Source organism: Ranitomeya variabilis, chromosome 6 (genome assembly GCF_051348905.1).
Source record: "Ranitomeya variabilis isolate aRanVar5 chromosome 6, aRanVar5.hap1, whole genome shotgun sequence".
Lineage (NCBI taxonomy): Eukaryota > Metazoa > Chordata > Amphibia > Anura > Dendrobatidae > Ranitomeya > Ranitomeya variabilis.
The window spans coordinates 559450811-559475144 of record NC_135237.1 but is presented as its reverse complement, the minus strand read 5'-3'; the positions used below and the strand labels follow the sequence as shown (position 1 = coordinate 559475144).

The following is a 24334-nucleotide window of genomic DNA, read 5'->3' as shown; positions in this document are numbered from 1 at the left end:
TCTGCTTCCACTCCTTCTGAAGTCCCTGAGTTTCTGTCGGATTACCAGGATGTATTTGATGAGCCAAAATCCAGTGTCCTACCCCCTCATAGGGATTGTGATTGTGCTATAAATTTGATTCCTGGTAGTAAGTTTCCTAAGGGCCGACTTTTCAATTTATCTGTGCCAGAACACGCCGCTATGCGGAGTTATATAAAGGAGTCCTTGGAGAAAGGGCATATTCGCCCGTCTTCATCACCGTTGGGAGCAGGGTTCTTTTTTGTGGCCAAGAAGGATGGTTCTCTGAGACCCTGTATAGATTACCGCCTTCTCAATAAGATCACGGTCAAATTTCAGTACCCTTTGCCTCTGCTGTCTGATTTGTTTGCTCGGATTAAGGGGGCTAGTTGGTTCACCAAGATAGATCTTCGAGGGGCGTATAACCTTGTGCGTATTAAACAGGGCGATGAATGGAAAACAGCATTTAATATGCCCGAGGGCCATTTTGAGTACCTGGTAATGCCATTCGGGCTTTCTAATGCTCCATCTGTGTTTCAGTCCTTTATGCATGACATCTTCGGAAAGTATCTGGATAGATTCATGATTGTATATTTGGATGATATTTTGGTCTTTTCGGATGATTGGGAGTTTCATGTGAAACAGGTCAGAATGGTATTCCAGGTCCTTCGTGCTAATTCCTTGTTTGTGAAGGGGTCTAAATGTCTCTTCGGAGTTCAGAAGGTTTCCTTTTTGGGCTTCATTTTTTCCCCTTCTACTATCGAGATGGATCCTGTTAAAGTTCAGGCCATTTATGATTGGACTCAACCTACATCTGTGAAGAGCCTCCATAAATTCCTGGGCTTTGCTAATTTTTACCGTCGCTTCATCGCTAATTTTTCTAGTGTGGTTAAACCTTTGATTGATTTGACAAAGAAAGGTGCTGATGTGGTGAATTGGTCCTCTGCGGCCGTTGAGGCTTTTCAGGAGCTGAAATGTCGTTTTTCTTCGGCCCCTGTGTTGCGTCAGCCAGATGTTTCGCTCCCTTTTCAGGTCGAGGTTGATGCTTCTGAGATTGGAGCAGGGGCTGTTTTGTCTCAAAGAAGTTCTGATGGCTCTGTGATGAAGCCATGTGCCTTCTTTTCTAGAAAATTTTCGCCTGCTGAGCGTAATTATGATGTTGGCAATCGGGAGCTGCTAGCTATGACGTGGGCATTCGAGGAGTGGCGACAATGGCTTGAGGGAGCCAAGCACCGCGTGATGGTCTTGACGGATCACAAAAATCTGACTTATCTCGAGTCTGCCAAGCGGTTGAATCCTAGACAGGCTCGATGGTCGCTGTTTTTCTCCCGTTTCGATTTTGTGGTCTCGTACCTTCCGGGTTCTAAGAATGTGAAGGCGGATGCCCTTTCTAGGAGTTTTGTGCCTGATTCTCCGGGTGTCCCTGAGCCGGCTGGTATTCTCAAAGAGGGGGTAATTCTGTCTGCCATCTCCCCTGATTTGCGGCAGGTGCTGCAGGAGTTTCAGGCTGATACACCTGACCGTTGTCCAGCGGAGAAACTATTTGTCCCTGATAGATGGACTAGCAGAGTTATTTCTGAGGTTCATTGCTCAGTGTTGGCTGGTCATCCTGGGATTTTTGGGACCAGAGATTTGGTGGCTAGGTCCTTTTGGTGGCCTTCCTTGTCTCGGGATGTGCATTCTTTTGTGCAGTCCTGTGGGACTTGTGCTCGGGCTAAGCCCTGCTGTTCTCGTGCCGGTGGGTTGCTTTTGCCCTTGCCAGTCCCGAAAAGGCCTTGGACGCATGTTTCCATGGATTTTATTTCAGATCTTCCTATCTCTCAAAGGATGTCTGTCATCTGGGTGGTTTGTGATCGCTTTTCTAAGATGGTTCATTTGGTACCCTTGCCTAAATTACCTTCCTCCTCTGATTTGGTGCCATTATTTTTTCAACATGTGGTTCGTTTGCATGGCATTCTGGAGAACATTGTGTCGGACAGAGGTTCCCAGTTTGTCTCTAGGTTTTGGCGGTCCTTTTGTGCCAAGATGGGCATTGATTTGTCTTTTTCTTCGGCTTTCCATCCTCAAACAAATGGCCAAACCGAACGAACCAACCAGACTTTGGAAACCTATCTGAGATGCTTTGTTTCTGCTGATCAGGATGATTGAGTGACCTTCTTGCCATTGGCTGAGTTCGCCCTTAATAATCGGGCTAGTTCGGCTACTTTGGTTTCGCCTTTTTTTTGCAATTCTGGTTTTCATCCTCGTTTTTCTTCGGGGCAGGTTGAGCCTTCGGACTGTCCTGGTGTGGATTCTGTGGTGGACAGGTTGCAGCAAATTTGGACTCACGTAGTGGACAATCTGACGTTGTCCCAGGAGAAGGCTCAACGTTTCGCTAACCGCCGTCGTTGTGTTGGTCCCCGACTTCGTGTTGGGGATTTGGTTTGGTTGTCTTCTCGTTATGTTCCTATGAAGGTTTCTTCTCCAAAGTTTAAGCCTTGTTTCATTGGTCCTTATAAGATTTCTGAAATTCTCAACCCTGTGTCATTTCGTTTGCTCCTTCCAGCTTCTTTTGCCATCCATAATGTGTTCCATAGGTTGTTGTTGCGGAGGTACGTGGTGCCTATGGTTCCCTCCGTTGATCCTCCTGCCCCGGTGTTGGTTGAGGGGGAGTTGGAGTATGTGGTGGAAAAAATTTTGGATTCTCGTATTTCGAGGCGGAAGCTTCAGTACCTGGTTAAGTGGAAGGGCTATGGTCAGGAGGATAATTCCTGGGTTGTTGCCTCCGATGTCCACGCTGCCGATTTAGTTCGTGCCTTTCATTTGGCTCGTCCTGATCGGCCTGGGGGCCCTGGTGAGGGTTCGGTGACACCTCCTCAAGGGGGGGGTACTGTTGTGAATTCCGTTCTCGGACTCCCTCCTGTGGTCATGAATGGTACTTTGGTTGGTTCTGCTCTTGGACTCCCTCTGGTGGCTTTGAGCGGAACTGCTGGTCACTGAGGTTGGCTTTGTCAGCTGCTATCGTTTATTGCTATGTTGGCTTCCCTATTTAACTCCACTCAGATCGTTACTTGATGCCAGCTGTCAATGTTTCAGTATTGGTTCAGATCTCTCTTGGACTTCTCTGAGGACCTGTCTACTCCAGCAGAAGCTAAGTCTTTGCTAGTTCATTTGTTGTTACTGCTTCCTGAATATATTTCTTAGTACTGCCAATTTCTAGTCCAGCTTGCTATCATGATATTCCCTTGCTAGCTGGAAGCTCTGGGGTGCAGAGTGGCACCTCCACAACGTGAGTCGGTGTGGGGAGTCTTTTTGCTTACTCTGCGTGGTTTTTTGTAGTCTTTTGTGCTGACCGCATAGTTCCCTTTTCTATCCTCTGACTATTTAGTGATGTCTGGCCTCCTCTGCTAAAACCTGTTTCATTCCTGTGTTTGTGACTTTCCTCTTAACTCACAGTCAATATATGTGGGGGGCTGCCTTTACCTTTGGGGAATTTCTCTGAGGCAAGGTTAGGCTTCTATTTCTATCTTTAGGGGTAGTTAGCTCTTAGGCTGTGAAGAGGCGTCTAGGGAGAGTTAGGTACGCTCCACGTCTATTTCTAGTGTGTGTGTGATAGGAGTAGGGTTTGCAGTCAGCAGAGTTCCCACTTTCCCAGAGCTTGTTCCTATTACTAGTTTACTCATCAGGTCATTCCGGGTGCTCCTAACCACCAGGTCCATAACACTCTCCCCTCTGTCAATCCCTTCACTGGCTCCCCATTGCCCAGAGACTCCAGTACAAAACCCTAACCGTGACTTACAAAGCCATCCATAACCTGTCTCCTCCATACATCTGTGACCTCGTCTCCCGGTACTTACCTGCACGCAACCTCCGATCCTCACAAGATCTCCTTCTCTACTCCCCTCTTATCTCCTCTTCCCACAATCGTATTCAAGATTTCTCTGGCGTATCACCCCTACTCTGGAACCCTCTACCACAACACATCAGACTCTCGCCTACCATCGAAACCTTCAAAAAGAACCTGAAGACCTACCTCTTCCGACAAGCCTACAACCTGCAGTAACCACCGATCGACCAAACCACTGCACGACCAGCTCTATCCTCACCTACTGTATTCTCACCCATCCCTTGTAGATTGTGAGCCTTCGCGGGCAGGGTCCTCACTCCTCCTGTACCATTATGACTTGTATTGTTTAAGATTATTGTACTTGTTTTTATTATGTATACCCCTCCTCACATGTAAAGCGCCATGGAATAAATGGCGCTATAATAATAAATAATAATAATAATAAAAATACTATAATACTGCCCCTATATACAAGAATATAACTACTATAATACTGCCCCTATATACAAGAATATAACTACTATAATACTGCCCCCTATGTACAAGATTATAACTACTGTAATACTACCCCTATGTACAAGAATACAACTACTATGATACTGCTCCTATGTACAAGAATGTAACTACTATAATACTGCCCCTATGTACAAGAATACAACTACTATGATACTGCTCCTATGTACAAGAATATAATTACTATAATACTGCCCCTATGTACAAGAATACAACTACTATATTATTGCTCATATGTACAGGAATATAACTACTATAATACTGCCCTCAATGTACAAGAATATAACTACTATAATACTGCTCCTATGTACAAGAATATAACTACTATAATACTGCTCCTATGTACAAGAATGTAACTACTATAATACTGCCCCCTATGTACAAGAATATAACTACTATAATACTGCCACTATGTACAAGAATATAACTACTATAATACTGCCCCTATGTACAAGAATATAACTACTATAATACTGCTCCTATGTACAAGAATATAACTACTATAATACTGCCCCCTATGTACAAGAATATAACTACTATAATACTGCCACTATGTACAAGAATATAACTACTATAATACTGCCCCTATGTACAAGAATATAACTACTATAATACTGCCCCTATGTACAAGAATATAACTACTATAATACTGCCCCTATGTACAAGAATACAACTACTATAATATTGCTCATATGTACAGGAATATAACTACTATAATACTGCCCTCAATGTACAAGAATATAACTACTATAATACTGCCCCTATGTACAAGAATATAACTACTATAAACTGCTCTCTATGTACAAGAATATAACTACTATAATACTGCCCCTATGTACAAGAATATAACTACTATAAACTGCTCTCTATGTACAAGAATATAACTACTATAATACTGCTCCTATGTACAAGAATATAACTACTATAATACTGCTCCTATGTACAAGAATATAACTACTATAATATTGCTCATATGTACAGGAATATAACTACTATAATACTGCCCTCAATGTACAAGAATAGAACTACTATAATACTGCTCCTGTGTACAAGAGGAACCAGAAAAAATTGGAGTACATGTCCAGAAAAATATAACAAGTTTTATTAAATTACACAGATGACATAGACAAATTTATCACAACACTTAAAAACATGAGTATATGATCTCAGACAAGGTAGGTAGCACAGACCAAACAACCGGTGCTGTCCATCACCAACGCCATAAGAGAACACACTAGAATTTTCTTTTTTTCTCTCCTCTTTTGTTCCACAGATGTTTAAAGAATTGGAGCGCCATCTTGGGTGCCGCTCGCCATGCGGTTTCTGGCCGAGTGACGCCTGAACATGCGCCGCCACAGGTGGACCGGAGCGTTTTAGATTGGGGGTATGATAAACAGCAGCGCCAGACACTTGACAGCATCGCCCCCTGACGAAGCTGACGCGAAACGCGCGTTGGGGCAACGGTGCTGTCCAGGTCTGACGCCAGTATTGTGGTAAGAGCACGGGGATGGGTTTGAACATATAGCCATTTGGGTATTAGCCTGTGTACAGGGCTGTACTGTGCTTTCGTATACGACCCAACATATTTCTCTTTGACTCTGTGCCCCTCCTATATTTTGCATTATGCATGTGATTTTTTGTATACATATGGCGTTGGTGATGGACAGCACCGGTTGTTCGGTCTGTGCTACCTACCTTGTCTGAGATCATATACTCATGTTTTTAAGTGTTGTGATAAATTTGTCTATGTCATCTGTGTAATTTAATAAAACTTGTTATATTTTTCTGGACATGTACTCCAATTTTTTCTGGTTCCTTATGTAGCAGGAGTGTCCTTTTTCAATTATTTGTGTCCCCCCTCTCTTTAGGCTCCCCCACTGGGGTTGTGAGCATGCGGGTGAACTTTAAATGGTTATTTTTCTTCTTGGGTTTCCTTTATTATCCTATGTACAAGAATGTAACTACTATAATACTGCCTCCTATGTCCAAGAATAAAACTACTATAATACTGCCCCTATGTACAAGAATACAACTACTATAATACTGCTTCTATGTACAAGACTATAACTACTATAATACTGCTCCTATGTACAGGAATATAACTACTATAATACTGCCCTCAATGTACAAGAATATAACTACTATAATACTGCCCCTATGTACAAGAATATAACTGTTGTGAATTCTGCTTTTGGGCTCCCTCCGGTGGTTGTAGGTGGTAATGCAGTTGCCCCTGAGTTGCAGTCCTGGTCAGGTGTATCTGCTGATTGCAGTTCTGACTGGGGTATTTAGGCGTGCAGGATTCATTAGTCCTTGCCAGTTGTCCATGGTTGTTGGGAGGTTTTGGTCCTGGTTTGGTTCCTTCTGCCTTCTGCCAAATCAGCAAAGATAAGTGTCTGGTTTTGTTTCTGTGGCACACATGCTGTGTGCTTAATAATTCTGTGCTATTCAGTGTTTTTTTGTCCAGCTTAGATTGTCAGTATTTTCTCAGTCTTGTTGGATTCTCTGGAGTGGCAGATATACATTCCATGTCTTTAGTTAGATTGTGGAACTTTTTATATTATCTGCTGTGGATATTTTTGGAAGGGTTTTAATACTGACCGCTTAGTATTCTGTCCTATCTTTCCCTATTTAGCTAGAGTGGCCTCTTTTGCTGAATCCTGTTTTCTGCCTGCGTGTGTCTTTCCTCTCCTACTCACAGTCAATATTCCGGCTGCCTATCCTTTGGGGTTCTGCTCTGAGGCAAGGTAGTATTCCTATTTCTATCTATAGGGGTATTTAGTCCTCCGTGTCATGGTTCCCAATGGCAAGGGAACGTCAGAGAACATAAATAACAGAACAGCTCTTGGGTGATGGAATCTCGAGCTGACCGTGAGCTAAACCTACCACACAACTAACAGTGGCCGGGTGGCGTACCTACGTTTTATCCCTAGACGCCTAGCGCCAGCCGGAGGACTAACTAACCCTAATAGAGGAAAAGACAGACCTGGCTTACCTCTAGGGAAATTCCCCCAAAAAGGAGACAGAAGCCCCCCACATATATTGACGGTGAGTTCAGAGGAAAAGACATACGCAGTATGAAGGTAGGTTCAGCAAAGCGAGGTCCGCTTACTAGATAGCAAGAAGATACAATAGGGAACTTCACGGTCAGCTGAAAACCCTATTAAAGTACCATCCCGAAATTACTTTAAGACTCATGTGTCAACTTATGACACCGGAGTGGCAATTTCGGCCCACAAGAGCTTCCAGCTACAGAAAAATAACATAACTGTGAACTGGAACAAAAATGCAAAACAAACTCAGGACTAAGAGTCCAACTTAGCTGATAGTAGTCTAGAAGCAGGAACATGCAACAGAAAGGCTCTGGTTACATTGATGGCCGGCACTAGAATAACTGAGCAGCAAGGCTAAATAGGATACACCCATATCCTGATGGAAACAGGTGAACAGAGAAAGTGAAGCACACAAGTCCAGTACCACCAGTGACCACCGGGGGAGCCAAAAAACCAAACTCACAACAGTACCCCCCCCTCAAGGAGGGGGCACCGAACCCTCACAAGAACCACCAGGGCGATCAGGACGAGCCCTATGAAAGGCACGGACCAAATCAGAGGCATGAACATCAGAGGCTGTCACCCAAGAATTATCCTCTTGACCGTAGCCCTTCCACTTGACCAGATACTGAAGTTTCCGTCTGGAAACACGGGAAACACACTTCTCCACAACGTACTCCAATTCACCCTCAACCAACACCGGAGTGGGAGGCTCAACGGAAGGCACAACCGGTACCTCATACCTGCGCAATAATGACCGATGGAAGACATTATGGATAGAAAAAGATGCTGGGAGGTCCAATCGAAAGGACACGGGGTTAAGAATCTCCAAAATCTTATACGGGCCGATGAACCGAGGCTTAAACTTAGGAGAAGAAACCCTCATAGGGACAAAACGAGAAGACAACCACACCAAGTCCCCAACACGAAGACGAGGACCAACACGACGACGGCGGTTAGCAAAATGCCGAGTCTTCTCCTGGGACAACTCCAAATTGTCCACCACCTGTCCCCAAATCCGATGTAACCTATCCACCACAGTATCCACTCCAGGACAATCCGAAGACTCCACCTGACCGGAAGAAAAACGAGGATGAAACCCCGAATTGCAAAAGAAAGGAGAAACCAAAGTGGCAGAACTAGCCCGATTATTGAGGGCAAACTCCGCCAACGGCAAAAAGGCAACCCAGTCATCCTGATCCGCAGACACAAAACACCTCAAATAAGTCTCCAAGGTCTGATTAGTTCGCTCAGTCTGGCCATTTGTCTGAGGATGGAACGCAGACGAAAAAGACAAATCAATGCCCATCCTAGCACAGAACGCCCGCCAAAATCTAGACACAAACTGGGTCTCCCTGTCAGAAACGATATTCTCCGGAATACCATGCAAGCGAACCACATTTTGAAAAAACAGAGGAACCAACTCGGATGAGGAAGGCAACTTAGGCAAGGGCACCAAATGAACCATCTTTGAAAAACGGTCACACACCACCCAGATGACAGACATTTTCTGAGAAACAGGGAGATCAGAAATAAAATCCATAGAGATGTGAGTCCAAGGCCTCTTCGGAATAGGCAAAGATAACAACAATCCGCTAGCCCGAGAACAACAAGGTTTGGCCCGAGCACAAACATCACAAGACTGCACAAAAACTCGTACATCTCGAGACAGGGAAGGCCACCAGAAGGACCTAGCCACCAAATCCCTGGTACCAAAGATCCCGGGATGACCTGCCAACACAGAAGAATGAACCTCCGAGATGACTCTACTGGTCCAATCATCAGGAACAAACAGTCTACCAGGCGGGCAACGATCAGGTCTATCCGCCTGAAACTCCTGCAAAGCCCGTCGCAGGTCTGGGGAAACAGCAGATAATATCACCCCATCCTTAAGGATACCTGTAGGTTCAGAATCACCAGGGGAATCAGGCTCAAAACTCCTAGAAAGGGCATCCGCCTTCACATTTTTAGAACCTGGTAAGTATGAGACCACAAAATTAAACCGAGAGAAAAACAACGACCAGCGCGCCTGTCTAGGATTCAGGCGCCTGGCAGACTCAAGATAAATCAAATTCTTGTGATCGGTCAATACCACCACCTGATGTCTAGCCCCCTCAAGCCAATGACGCCACTCCTCAAAAGCCCACTTCATAGCCAAAAGCTCCCGATTACCAATATCATAATTTCGCTCGGCGGGCGAAAATTTTCGAGAAAAGAACGCACAAGGTCTCATCACGGAGCAGTCGGAACTTTTCTGCGACAAGACCGCCCCAGCTCCGATCTCGGAAGCATCGACCTCAACCTGAAAAGGAAGAGTAACATCAGGCTGACGCAACACAGGGGCGGAAGAAAAGCTGCGCTTAAGCTCCCGAAAGGCCTCCACAGCAGCAGGGGACCAATCAACAACATCAGCACCCTTTTTGGTCAAATCAGTCAAAGGTTTAGCAACATCAGAAAAACCAGTTATAAATCGACGATAAAAATTAGCAAAGCCCAAAAATCTCTGAAGGCTCTTAAGAGAAGAAGGTTGCGTCCAATCACAAATAGCCCGAACCTTGACAGGATCCATCTCAATGGAAGAGGGGGAAAAAATGTACCCCAAAAAAGAAATCTTTTGAACCCCAAAAATACACTTAGAACCCTTCACACACAAGGAATTAGCCCGCAAAACCTGAAAAACCCTCCTGACCTGTTGGACATGAGAATCCCAGTCATCCGAAAAAATCAAAATATCATCCAGATACACGATCATAAATTTATCCAAATATTCACGGAAAATGTCATGCATAAAGGACTGAAAGACTGAAGGGGCATTTGAAAGACCAAAAGGCATTACTAAATACTCAAAATGGCCCTCGGGCGTATTAAATGCGGTTTTCCACTCATCCCCCTGCTTAATTCGCACCAAATTATACGCCCCACGGAGATCAATCTTAGAGAACCACTTAGCCCCTTTTATTCGAGCAAACAAATCAGTCAGCAGTGGCAGAGGATACTGATATTTGACTGTAATTTTATTCAAGAGTCGATAATCAATACACGGCCTCAAAGAGCCATCTTTTTTAGATACAAAGAAAAAAACGGCTCCTAAGGGAGATGAAGAAGGACGAATATGTCCCTTTTCCAGGGACTCCTTAATATATTCTCGCATAGCAGCATGTTCAGGTACAGATAGATTAAATAAACGACCCTTTGGAAATTTACTGCCCGGAATCAGATCTATGGTACAATCGCAATCTCTGTGAGGAGGTAGTGAACCAAGCTTAGGCTCCTCAAAAACATCACGATAATCAGATAAAAATTCCGGAATCTCAGAGGGAATAGATGACGAAATGGAAACCAAAGGTACGTCCCCATGAGCCCCCTGACATCCCCAGCTTAACACAGACATTGCTTTCCAGTCAAGGACTGGGTTATGAGATTGTAACCATGGTAATCCGAGCACCAAAACGTCATGTAGATTGTACAACACAAGGAAGCGAATCATCTCCTGATGGTCTGGATTCATACGCATAGTCACTTGTGTCCAGTATTGTGGTTTATTACTAGCCAATGGTGTAGAGTCAATACCCTTCAGAGGTATAGGAACTTCCAGAGGTTCTAGATCAAACCCACAGCGCCTGGCAAAGGACCAATCCATGAGACTCAAAGCGGCGCCAGAGTCGACATAGGCATCCGCGGTAATTGACGATAATGAACAAATCAAGGTCACAGACAGAATAAACTTAGACTGTAAAGTGCCAATTGAAATAGACTTATCAACCTTTTTTGTACGTTTAGAGCATGCTGATATAACATGAGTTGAATCACCACAATAGAAGCACAACCCATTTTTTCGCCTAAAATTCTGCCGTTCGCTTCTGGACAGAATTCTATCACATTGCATATTTTCTGGAGCCTTCTCAGAAGACACCGCCAAATGGTGCACAGGTTTGCGCTCCCGCAAACGCCGATCAATCTGAATAGCCATTGTCATGGACTCATTCAGACCTGCAGGTGCAGGGAACCCCACCATAACATCTTTAATGGCATCAGAGAGACCCTCTCTGAAATTCGCCGCCAGGGCGCACTCATTCCACTGAGTAAGCACAGACCATTTGCGAAATTTTTGGCAGTATATTTCAGCTTCATCTTGCCCTTGAGATAGGGCCATCAAGGCTTTTTCAGCCTGAATCTCTAAGTTAGGTTCCTCATAAAGCAACCCCAAAGCCAGAAAAAACGCATCCACATTGAGCAACGCAGGATCCCCGGGTGCCAATGCAAATGCCCAGTCTTGAGGGTCACCCCGCAGCAAGGAAATTACTATCTTAACCTGCTGTGCGGGATCTCCAGCGGAGCGAGATCTCAGGGAAAGAAATAATTTACAATTATTTTTGAAATTCAGGAAACGAGATCTATCCCCGAAGAAAAATTCTGGTATAGGAATTCTAGGTTCAGATATAGGAGCATGAATAACAAAATCCTGTAAATTTTGAACCTTCATAGCAAGATTATTCAAAGCTGTAGCCAAACTCTGAGGATCCATTTTAATCAGGTGAGATCAGAGCCATTCAAGGATTAGAAGGAGAGAGAGAGACAAAGGCTGCAATTAGAGCAGAAATGCAACTGAGTAAACTATAGAGCAAGCTCAGAAGAAAAAAATAAAAAATCTGCAGACTTCTTTTTCTCTCCTTTCTTCTGCCAACGGTTTTAACACTGGGCCGGCCATACTGTCATGGTTCCCAATGGCAAGGGAACGTCAGAGAACATAAATAACAGAACAGCTCTTGGGTGATGGAATCTCGAGCTGACCGTGAGCTAAACCTACCACACAACTAACAGTGGCCGGGTGGCGTACCTACGTTTTATCCCTAGACGCCTAGCGCCAGCCGGAGGACTAACTAACCCTAATAGAGGAAAAGACAGACCTGGCTTACCTCTAGGGAAATTCCCCCAAAAAGGAGACAGAAGCCCCCCACATATATTGACGGTGAGTTCAGAGGAAAAGACATACGCAGTATGAAGGTAGGTTCAGCAAAGCGAGGTCCGCTTACTAGATAGCAAGAAGATACAATAGGGAACTTCACGGTCAGCTGAAAACCCTATTAAAGTACCATCCCGAAATTACTTTAAGACTCATGTGTCAACTCATGACACCGGAGTGGCAATTTCGGCCCACAAGAGCTTCCAGCTACAGAAAAATAACATAACTGTGAACTGGAACAAAAATGCAAAACAAACTTAGGACTAAGAGTCCAACTTAGCTGATAGTAGTCTAGAAGCAGGAACATGCAACAGAAAGGCTCTGGTTACATTGATGGCCGGCACTAGAATAACTGAGCAGCAAGGCTAAATAGGATACACCCATATCCTGATGGAAACAGGTGAACAGAGAAAGTGAAGCACACAAGTCCAGTACCACCAGTGACCACCGGGGGAGCCCAAAAACCAAATTCACAACACCTCCGGCTGTGTCAAGGTGTCTAGGGTTTGTTAGGCACACCCCACGGCTACTTCTAGTTGCGGTGTTAGTTCAGGTTTTGCGGTCAGTACAGTTTCCACCTACTCCAGAGAAAGTTCATGCGGCTCCAAAGTCACCGGATCATAACATATAACTACTATAATACTGCTCCTATGTACAAGAATATAACTACTATAATACTGCTCCTATGTACAAGAATATAACTACTATAATACTGCTCCTATGTACAAGAATATAGCTACTATAATACTGCTCCTATGTACAAGAATATAACTGCTATAATACTGCTCCTATGTACAAGAATATAACTACTATAATACTGCTCCTATGTACAAGAATATAACTACTATAATACTGCTCCTATGTACAAGAATGTAACTACTATAATACTGCCCCTATGTACAAGAATATAACTACTATAATACTGCTCCTATGTACAAGAATGTAACTACTATAATACTGCCTCCTATGTACAAGAATATAACTACTATAATACTGCCCCTATGTACAAGAATATAACTACTATAATACTGCTCCTATGTACAAGAATGTAACTACTATAATACTGCCTCCTATGTAGAAGAATAAAACTACTATAATGCTGCCCCTGTATACAAGAATATAACTACTATAATACTGCTCCTATGTACAAGAATGTAACTACTATAATACTGCCTCCTATGTACAAGAATAAAACTACTATAATACTGCCACTATGTACAAGAATATAACTACTATAATACTGCTCCTATGTACAAGAATATAACAACTATAATACTGCTCCTATGTACAAGAATATAACTACTATAATACTGCCCCTATGTACAAGAATATAACTACTTTAATACTGCCCCTATGTACAGGAACATAACTACTATAATACTGCCCCTATGTACAAGAATATAACTTCTATAATACTGCCCCTATGTACAACAATATAACTACTATAATACTGCCCCTATGTACAAGAATATAACTACTATAATACTGCCCCTATGTATAAGAATATAACTACTATAATACTGCTCCTATGTACAAGAATATAACTACTATAATATTGCCCCTATGTACAAGAATATAACTACTATAATACTGCCCCCTATGTACAATAATATAACTACTATAATACTGCCCCTATGTACAAGAATGTAACTACTATCATACTGCCATTAACTAGAAGAATATAGCTACTATAATATTGTCACTAAGTAGAAGAATCTATGTTGTCATAGTTATGTATTTACTGTTTTTGTTCCCAGGCACACACAGTCCTCGATTGGGACTTTCCTGTTGTCTTCATGACGGTTCCACGGTGCTGCTCTTTGCCGCCTAATTTTGCCTTCAGCAACTTGTTGCATGTGCAATAACGAAGCCCTGCGGGTACTGCATCTGCTCCTTTTTGATTTCACACGGTATGTTCCTTTACTGTCCATAAACCTGACTGCTCTTTCTTCTGAAATATGTAAATCGTTTAGGAGCAGAGTGTAGATTGATCTCTTTTCTAGAATTCATGATTTGTCACGTTATTGAGTCAACTTTGCTAAAAGACGGTCACACCTGTTTGTAATAGTAAGTCCAGATATATTCTGCGGGTGATTTTCACACGGTCCTGTTTGTGCACATGGAGTTTTATGACCTATATATGACTTGTGTCCTGAATTTTTCACTAGTTTCCCTTCTACAGACTTTATCTCTACTGTTCAGTTGTCTCTGAGGTGGTGGCTGGAAACGAGCTGCTATAATGTCTTCCATACACTGCACACACTGACATGAGGGATTCCTGCTCTATCTCTATGTAGCACATGATCAGAAGCAGCAGGGAGAACATCATAAACAGGTGAGCAGTGTAGCTGTGAATCCAGCTCTGTGGTCAAGTAAATAGTTACAAGATAGCAGCAGCTCTGTCTGCCTGTGTCTAAGCCAGTCACCTTCACCCCTCTCCTCCTCCCACTGACCTCTTCATAGATTTTAAAAGGAAGCCATATTCTGATCTCTCAGTGAGTTTTTCAGAGTAGATGATGAATTCTTGATCCAGGGAGAGAGGAAGATGTGGCTCCTAAGTGGAAAAAGATTTCCCTGATCAACCATATTACAAAGCTTCATAAGTAGCCATTTTCTGAGATTTTAGGGGGTCAAAAGCTTTGATATGTTTGGTAGCTCTTTCGTCAGACTCCCAATTGGTGATTCACACACCAAAATACTCAGGGTGGTGGAAGAACCCAACACTCCATGTAAAAGTTTACTTGTGGTATATATTGAGGATGTAACCTGTTTTAACACTTCTTCCACTTTCTGTGTAGCTTTGATATGTTTGGTAGCTCTTTCGTCAGACTCCCAATTGGTGATTCACACACCAAAATACTCAGGGTGGTGGAAGAACCCAACACTCCATGTAAAAGTTTACTTGTGGTATATATTGAGGATGTAACCTGTTTTAACACTTCTTCCACTTTCTGTGTAGGTTGGTTTGGTGACTGACCATGGAGTGCCTACTCAGCCAGAAAGCGGAGCCCAACAGCACAACGGGCAACCACGGATTGAACACATCTCTTGCATATACACAGAAACCCCAAATGAACCAAATGGGAGACTTGGATGAAACATTACACAACAGATTTTACCGACTCTGGGTGGCCCTGCTGATCATTAACACCCTTATATTCCTCGTGGGGATAATATTAAACAGCTTGGCCATTTATGTGTTTTGCTTTCGAACCAAAGCCAAGACGACATCAGTCATCTACACCATCAACCTGATAGTGACGGACCTCCTGGTGGGTCTCTCCATGCCGACCCGAATCATCATGTACTACAGCGCCAAGGCTTGTCCGATCTGTTCATTTGTTCACAGCTTCACCTACTTTGTGAACATGTATTGTAGTATACTCTTCCTGACCTGTATATGTGTCGATCGCTATATGGCCATCGTGCAGGTTGAGGCTTCACGTAGGTGGAGGAGTCCCAACTACGCCAAGTGCATATGCATCATTATATGGATATTCGCTGTTGTGGTGACCTTCACCATCTTGACCACAACCATCAGTCACAAGTCATGTTGCCTATTTCAGCTCTTTACTCTGACTGTCTTCGAATACTTTGTGCCGCTTGTCATCATCACTTTCTACACCCTAAGAATCATGTGGGCCCTGTCCAGATCAACCCTCATGAACCAAAGCCGGGAGAGGCGCATGAAGGCGGTCCAACTTCTCATTACCGTGCTCATCATATTCACGGTGTGCTTCACACCCATACATGTTAGCCAAGTAGTCTTCTGTGCCAGTCTATCCATGCCTCGGGATGTTATACTTATTGTCTACCATGTCACTGTGACTCTGAGCAGCCTAAATAGTTGTATGGACCCAATAGTTTACTGTTTTGTCACCAACAACTTCCAGTCCACCATGAAGAGTATCTTCAGAAAGCATCGACCGCAGCAGACCAGCATGGACATCGTGAGTCTACACAAAAACTCTAAGGGATCCGGGACGATCACTGCTATTTCCAACGCAATAGTGAGTTTGCCATTACAGAGCAGCAATCTTATATAGTGTGGTCAACATGGTCACATAAATGTGGACGACGAGTCAAGCATTCAACGAGGGAAGACATTGTATCACTAGAGACATATGACTGGTGATGAAGACCAAAACCTAAACAAGATGCATTCCAAAGACGACCTATTGTACATGGAGATGTAATGGGGGAATTCAGTTGTACTGTAGTTTTTCTAACTTTTCATTTTTTTTTTCTTTTCTAATGAAAAACTATTTATCCACAAGCTAATTTGATATAATTTGGTGTAAACGATTCTACAATAAATTATTTTTTCTTCTTTCAAAAACAAAGGAGATTATGTTTTTATAAGGTTCACATGTAGTTCAAAACTGGCAATCCTAATGGTGAAGATCTATGCCGCTGGTGATGGTGTCAGTCTCAAAGTAGATAAGTCTCCCCGACACAATAAAATGTGATATTCATTATACTTACAAATTCAATATACAGCAGATATCCCAACCAGTCGGGATAATGGTCAACAGAGAGACTCAACCAGTAAAGCTGATACTCAACGTAAAGATAATCAACAGGTTATGTAAAGAATAGAACCTTACCAGTCAATATGATACTCAAAGCCAAAGACCCTTGAAGTCAAGATAATATTTAATGTAGAAACCCAACTGGTCAAGATGATATTCACTGTAAAGACCCCAATTGTCAAGATGATAGTCAATGTAGAGTGCCCCGCCAGTCAAGAAGTTACCATACCGGTCAGGATGAAACTCTAGCTGTAAATAGTAAGGCCAAACAAAATGCAAATCAATGAAGAAAGTTCTCCTAGTCAACGTAGGCTCCTGTTCAGTAAAAATTATACTTCGTCTAAAGAAACCGTACCAGTTGATAAGATTCTCATCGTAGAGACCTGCTAAATATACTTATATCATATATTTATTCAGGACTTCTTATCAGATGCGATACTCTAAAGAAAATGTCATGATATTTCTTATAAAAAAATGTAGTGGTTTATTGGATTGTCCACCAAAAAGAATCATTGCAGCAAAACATAAAATAGATGAAATAGTTACAAAGAGATTGTTCATTTGTCCATATCAAAGTTTGTTCCCCATCTTTTTTGGGACCCTGAATGGTAAATGGCTTCTGTCTCTGTCAAGAGCATGGTAGAAGTCCATCAAGAAGTACGTGGCTAACTCAGACTTCAGGTTGAACGTTGGACAGATGGTTTATGTGTGGAGTGTGTGAAGAGTCCGAAGAGAGCGAAGAGAGCCCCCCTACCTGTGGGTCATGTGTTATATACGTCCCATAGAGCACGTGTTCTCTGTATATGGCTAAATATACAGGAATAATACATGTAATGTCAGCAAAAGGCAATATGCTCAGTACAGAATTAAGAATAATAAGAATAAATCAATAACCAATAATTAATATTTAACAAGATCCTAGGGTCGAGGTGTAGATAGTATTCCTAGTCAAGAGGATAGGCAAAGTATGAAGATATTTAATATGGGCAACCAATCAGTCAAGATTATACGTAGTGAAACGATTCTCCATATAGAGATGGACTATGGCTCCTGTGTTGCCGTATCAATGCATGTCACAGTTCAGAAGACCAACAAATGTTTTTAAAGTGCGGACAAATAATCCAGCAACAAACAGGTTTAAAAGAAAATCACAGTACTACAACAACGTATACTCCCAGAGAAGACAACGATGGATTGCTCCACACTCATCACCAACTTATAGCTCAGGGGGAAAAAAAACTTGACGTAGAAATGCCAGCAGATTGTTATATGTCGCTGCTGGTGATGTTCCTGAAGAAATGCACAGCTGTCCGTGCTAACAGCTTTGGATCGTGATTACAGTATAACTTGGAGAAAGTGAGCAGTGAACATCTAGTCAATGAATAAAACATAGTGCAAATCCACCAAATTCCATGCAGGAGTAACAAACATTAATTAAGTTATACTTACAAACATGAAAAGAAATAAGTGCTTCAATAAAACATAATTAGCCACCACATGGAATAGTAATAGTACGCCGATGTCGGACACCCTCCCTTTGATGTGGGCTCCGGCGGTGAGCCCGCACCTTTTCCGGCACATGTCAGCTGTTTTGAACAGCTGACGTGTGCCCGGAACAGCCGTGGGTGGAATCACGATCCACCCACGGCTATTACTGTTAAATGCCGCTGTCAAACGCTGACAGTGGCATTTAACATGCGCTTCCGGCAATCGCGCCGGAAATCCACCCACCAGTGACCCCTGTCATGCGATCGCGGGTCACCAATGGGTTGGCATGACATCCAGAAGTCTCCTGCAGATCTATGGTTGTCACTGATGGATTGTTATGAGCACCACCCGGTGGTCGGTGATCATAACAAGTGAGCAATTCTGCTACATACAAGCGATCTGACCATTGCCTGTATGTAGCAGAGCCAATTGGGTTATGAAATCTTCTAGTCTCCCAAGGATGAAGCATGACAAAAGTAAAAACAAATGTTTTTAAAAATATAAAAAATATATAAAAGTTCAAATCACCCCCCTTTCTCCCCATTCAAAATAAAACAATAATTAAAAAATCAAACATACACATATTTGGTATCACTGCTTTCAGAATCGCCCGATCTATCAACAAAAAAAAGGATTAACCTGATCGCTAAACAGCGTAGCGAGAAAAAAAAATTCTAAATGCCAGAATTATGTTTTTTGGTCGCCGCGACATTGCATTAAAATGTAATAAAGGGCAATCAAAAGAACGTATCTGCACCAAAATGGTATCATTAAAAATGGCAGCTCGGCACGCAAAAAATAAGCCCTCACCCGACCCGAGAGGTAATTGAGATGCTACAGGTATCAGAAAATGGAGCAAATTTAAAAAAAAATGTAACAAGGTTTGGAATTTTTTTTCACCACTTAGATAATAGAGAACCTAGACATGTTTGGTGTCTGTGAACTTGTAATGACCTGGAGAATCATAATGGCAGCTCAGTTTTAGCATTTAGTGAGCCTACCAAACAAAAAACCAGTGTGGGATTGCATTTTATTTGGCAATTTTACCGCACTTTGAATTTTTTTCCCATTTTCAAGTACTCTATTTGTTAAAACCAATGGTGTCGTTCAAAAATACAACTCATCCCGCAAAAAACAAGCCCTCACATGGCCATATTGACCAAAAACGAAAAAAGTTATGGCTCTGGGAAGAAAGGGATAAAAAAAATGAAAATGCAAAAACAAAAATACCTCTCATTAATGTGTTAATAAGCATGTGTTACTCCAGTAACTAATTTGGTGGATTTACACTTATTTTATTTCATCAACTATCTGTTCGCTGCTTACTTCATCTAAGACGTCATCAGGATCATAAACTATTTGCAAAGAAACCTGAGGATTTTATTCAGAGATCTCATAATTAACAATAAAGAACCATCTGCCGGCATTTCGACATAAGGTTCTTTCCCCTGAAGTTGATGGGGGGTGGGACGCACTCCTCTCCTTTGTCACTATATGGCGGTGTAGCACAGTGGTCCTCTTTTAACCCCACCAGTCCAGATGATACTCGGTGTAGATGGAGCGCCCCCAAGGGCTTGGGGAACTCGGTACCGGGCCCTTCGGTTCTCAAGGGGGATGTCACGGTGGCTGACCCTGTCCGTGGCCCTAGGGACGTCCGTTAATAAAAGGGGGGAAATGTCTTTAAAGGGATAATGTTCGTGACACCACCTGTGGTATTCGGTCAGGGTGACCGATGCTGCTTTAAGGGGTCCGCTGGGGTGATGTGATGGCAGCTAGATGGTATACCCTCCCACAGGTGAAGTGTACCCCCAGGGCTTCCCAGAGTGTAGATGGTGGACGGTGAGAGGCGCAGAGAAGAACGAGGACACAAGGTTGCAGTCTCTTTACCTTTACTGAAGGCTTCAGTGTCCACAGTCCAGAGTACCAGATCACAGGGCAGGCAGAGTCCGGCCGGTCTGAAGGCAAATCCAGAGTCCCCTTATCCATATGGAAATCAGTAGCCTTCCTCTAGCCCCTGGGTGTTGTAGTACCTCCCTGCTGAGCTTCTCGGTAAGGTCCTCACAACTGATGTTGGTGTTCTAGATGTTATGTCTCTCTCTCTGTCCCCCAGATGGATAGGAACAAACCCGTATGACTGATGGCCTGAGGCTTTTTACAGGGACTCTATCATGCCCCGGCCCCCACAAGTTGCCACTGTGCCTCCTGGGTATATGGTTGGGCAGCTAACGTGGAATTAGCTGTCCTGACGGTCTCTGGAGCAAGGCTTGGAGACTGTTGCTCCCTGGTGTTCCGGCTACCGGATCCTGCGCCTCAGAAGGAGGCAGCCAGTGTAGGGCAGAACTCCTTCAGGTTTCCTCTCCTTTTGCTATGACTTCGTTTCTCACCCTCTACAATACAATTCGCTGTTCTTGTCTCTTCCTTAGGATGCTGCCGCATGTGGGGCAGGCGCAGCTCCGTGGCCTTCTGTCTAGGCCTCTGACAGGATCCCACCCCTGTCAGGGACCACCCTGTCGGCAACTGTTAGATGTTCCCTTTTCCTCTCTGTCTGCCTGACAGGTGCTACCTGGGTGAAGCCCAGTCAGCTTCTGACTAACTTCCTATCCAGACCACCAGTTTTACCTAATTGTGAGGAGAGCCCTAGTAATAGGAGCATAGCTCCACCTGGTGGACTGGAGTGTGAAGTGTGTTGTGCGGTTTGTGATACCTGGTAAAGAGATCTCCTTTATTGCCTTCAGACGTAACATCACTCCCCCTGGTGGAAGAATGACATTACTGCAACGACCAGGACCCTGGGGTGCTGCCTAGACACCAAAGAATCCGAGAGAATCAATGGAGAAAGTCCTAATGGCCAAGAGCTGGAGATGTAATATTGTAATGATCATGTTATGATACAAATCAATGTAAATTGTCCTACGAATCATCGATCGCAGATAGCCAAGGTAGTTAATGAAACCCTGTCATCTGAGGACGGTAGGTTATAGGCAGGTACGGACTGGGGCTGAAATTCAGTCCTGGCATTTGAAATCACACAGGCCCATGCTGTCCCCATCCCCAAGCACCAGATGGGATATATTACTAATATTACCCTGGATGGAAGAAAGGGAGATTTACTACAAGACCAATATTTCTAATGATACCTCCCAACTCTTAACAGTATGGGTATCTTGAGAACACCGATTCTGTTAACAACATAGCAGACAAGACAGCCCATGACCAGACAGGCCCTTCTGGCATTTGCCAGAATTGCCAGATGGCCAGTCCGGCCCTGGTTATAGGGCACGAAAGGAGCGGAAGACGTGGATATATAGTCTTGTAGAATAACTTGCAATTAGTTCATTTTAATCTAAGCTCATTCTCAGATTAGGAGTCCAATAGGCGGTCTTACTCAATAACTGCGATCTGTCAAGACCACCCACTGGACTCCTAAGCCCAGCAGAATGACCATGGATATGTATTCCTTGCTAGTTATACTGAATATTTTCTCACAAAACTATCAATCCTGATGTCTAACATATTGCAGACACCATTTACAATGTAACAATTCCCTTTAAGGAGATACTCAGATTAGACAGTACTGGATTAAGGGATCCCTAAGAAAAGAAGACATTCCTTAATATAGACAGTCCTAAAGTCCAGATTAAATCTACCGGTAATTATCTGGTGATAGAAGGTGTAAGAGCGATGACGGCCTTCCCGTTATCTCGTCTACGGAATCATCTTCCAAGTGGTTCTTGGGCGTTATGGCTGCAACATTTGGATTACGAGTTGGCAGAAGAGAATGTTCTATTCATGAGCAGATTTGTATCTACATCGTGTCTGCGGCTTCACATGAGCCCAAAGCTCTAAATACTCCAGAACTAAGAGCGAGCGCTGCAGGGGAGATTAGATCAGGAAAACTTCTCACACATTTTACTTTTTTTTTTGTTTCTATTGTTTCAAAGTTTTGCTTTTTTTTGGCCAAACAAATGGAGATTTGTCACCTGCAGGCGCTGAATCTGAGAGAAGCGAAGGCAAATATTTATTATCCATGTTTAGTTTTTGGTTCCATTAATAGTCAAGAATTAAACAATGGGATCATTATCTGTTCTTTTCTGTTCTTCACTTTTTGACATATAATGTTTCCTTGGAAAACCTCCAGTGCTGCAAAGACTGAATAATAAATGCAGTAAAATGATGAGTGTCTTCCAGCAATAACTATATGTAATGTATTTGTTTTTCTAAAAAAAAAGAAAGTATGTTCAGATTTTAGGTTGTTATCTCTAGAGTTTAGGGGATTAGGGTCCCCGTAGGCCAATTGTTTTTCCCATGCAGAATATAAGCCAGCCTGCCTCTTGCCCGAAAAACGTAATCTTCTGCTTTACGGCTGTGGGGGGAGGGTATATGGGTTGGGGAGAGATCCTTTGTGGACCATATGATACACATCCTGCAAATTGTGGGGGTCCAGGTGCTGAGAACCCCAACTATTGCTAAAGAGTGCAGCTCTGCAAGCAGAAGTCCACAGCTCCGGCATGGGAATGTGCATACTGCAGCGCAGGGACAGCGCTCGGCGTGCATGCTCATGTGTATGCTGAGCGCCTCTGCTTGATGAGCTGTCGGCTCCTTAGTAGTGTTTTCAGGAATCGGTGGGTGTCCAATCTGCAGAATATGTACAGTGGATTCACCTAATTAACAAAAAACCAATAAATATGTACATAGATACACAATAAGAATAGTATGATCCTTATGTAGCTTAATAATCATATTACACCTTCCTGATGCAGAGCTTACCTTATGTATTCAACAGAAATAATACTGTATATTTATTGGCTATATGTAAAGAATAATAGGATGACTTTATATAGGGGGTTGGAGTTTTGATCAGAATTCCAAATTCTATCACAGCAATTAAAAAAAAAAAACTAATTTAGCGTAGAGCCAAAACTAGGACAATCTCATATTATACAGATTTATACAGCTACCACTAGGAGGAGCTCACTGCATACAGTAAATATTCATACAGCCACCACTAGGGGGAGCTCACTATATACAAAGACATACTGATAAGGAATTTAGATTGTGAGCCTCAACGGGGACAGGGATGATAATGTGTGCAACCTGTAAAGAGGTGCGGAATATGTTAGCGCTATATAAAAATAAAGATTATTATTATTATATACAGATTCATACAGCCACCACTAGGGGGAGCTCACTACATACAGATTCATACAGCCACCACTGGTGGAATGTACTGTGGGGGTATCATACTGCGTGTGGGGGAATGTACTGTAGGGACATACTTTGTGTGGGGGAATGTACTGTAGGGACATACTTTGTGTGGGGAATGTACTATGGAGACATCATACTGTACGTGGTGGAATGTACTGTGGGGACATCATACTGTGTGTGGGGGAATGTACTGTGGGGACGTCATACTGTGTGTGAGGGAATGTACTGTGGGGACATTATACTTTGTGTGGGGGGAATGTACTGTGGGGGCATCATACTGCGTGTGGGGGGAATGTACTATAGGGACATCATACTGTGTGTGGGGGGAATGTACTGTGGGGACATTATACTTTGTGTGGGGGAATGTACTATGGGGACATCATACTGTACGTGGTGGAATGTACTGTGGGGACATCATACTGTGTGGGGGAATGTACTGTGGGGACATCATACTGTGTGTGGGGAAATGTACTGTGGGGGCATCATACTGTGTGTGGGGGAATGTACTGTGGGGACATCATACTGTGTGTGGGGGAATGTACTGTGGGGACATCATACTGTGTGGGGGGTAATGTACTATGGGGACATCATACTGTGTGTGGGGGAATGTACTGTGGGAACATCATACTGCATGTGGGGGGAATGTACTGTGGGGACATCATACTGTGTGTGGGGGAATGTACTGTGGGGACATCATACTGTGTGGGGGGAAATGTACTGTGGGGGCATCATACTGTATGTGGGGAAATGTACTGTG

At 43.2% G+C, this 24334-nt stretch overlaps 1 protein-coding gene across 4 annotated transcripts in view; it reads left to right on the top strand.

Annotated features, from left to right (window-relative positions):
* The window catches only part of GPR20 (G protein-coupled receptor 20), an 83968-nt gene extending 67203 nt beyond the window's left edge, over positions 1-16765 (top strand). For 2 of the 4 annotated variants that reach the window (XM_077268340.1, XM_077268343.1), the window contains exons 3-4: positions 14110-14262; positions 15312-16765. In XM_077268340.1, coding sequence (XP_077124455.1) covers positions 15331-16398 — 1068 coding nt within the window. In that variant the 5' untranslated portion in view covers positions 14110-14262; positions 15312-15330 and the 3' untranslated portion in view covers positions 16399-16765. Of the gene's footprint in view, positions 1-14109; positions 14263-14520; positions 14688-15311 lie in introns of all 4 variants that reach the window. The other 2 variants (XM_077268341.1, XM_077268342.1) reach the window with 2 other exon arrangements.
* Positions 16766-24334: the final 7569 nt, after the last annotated feature.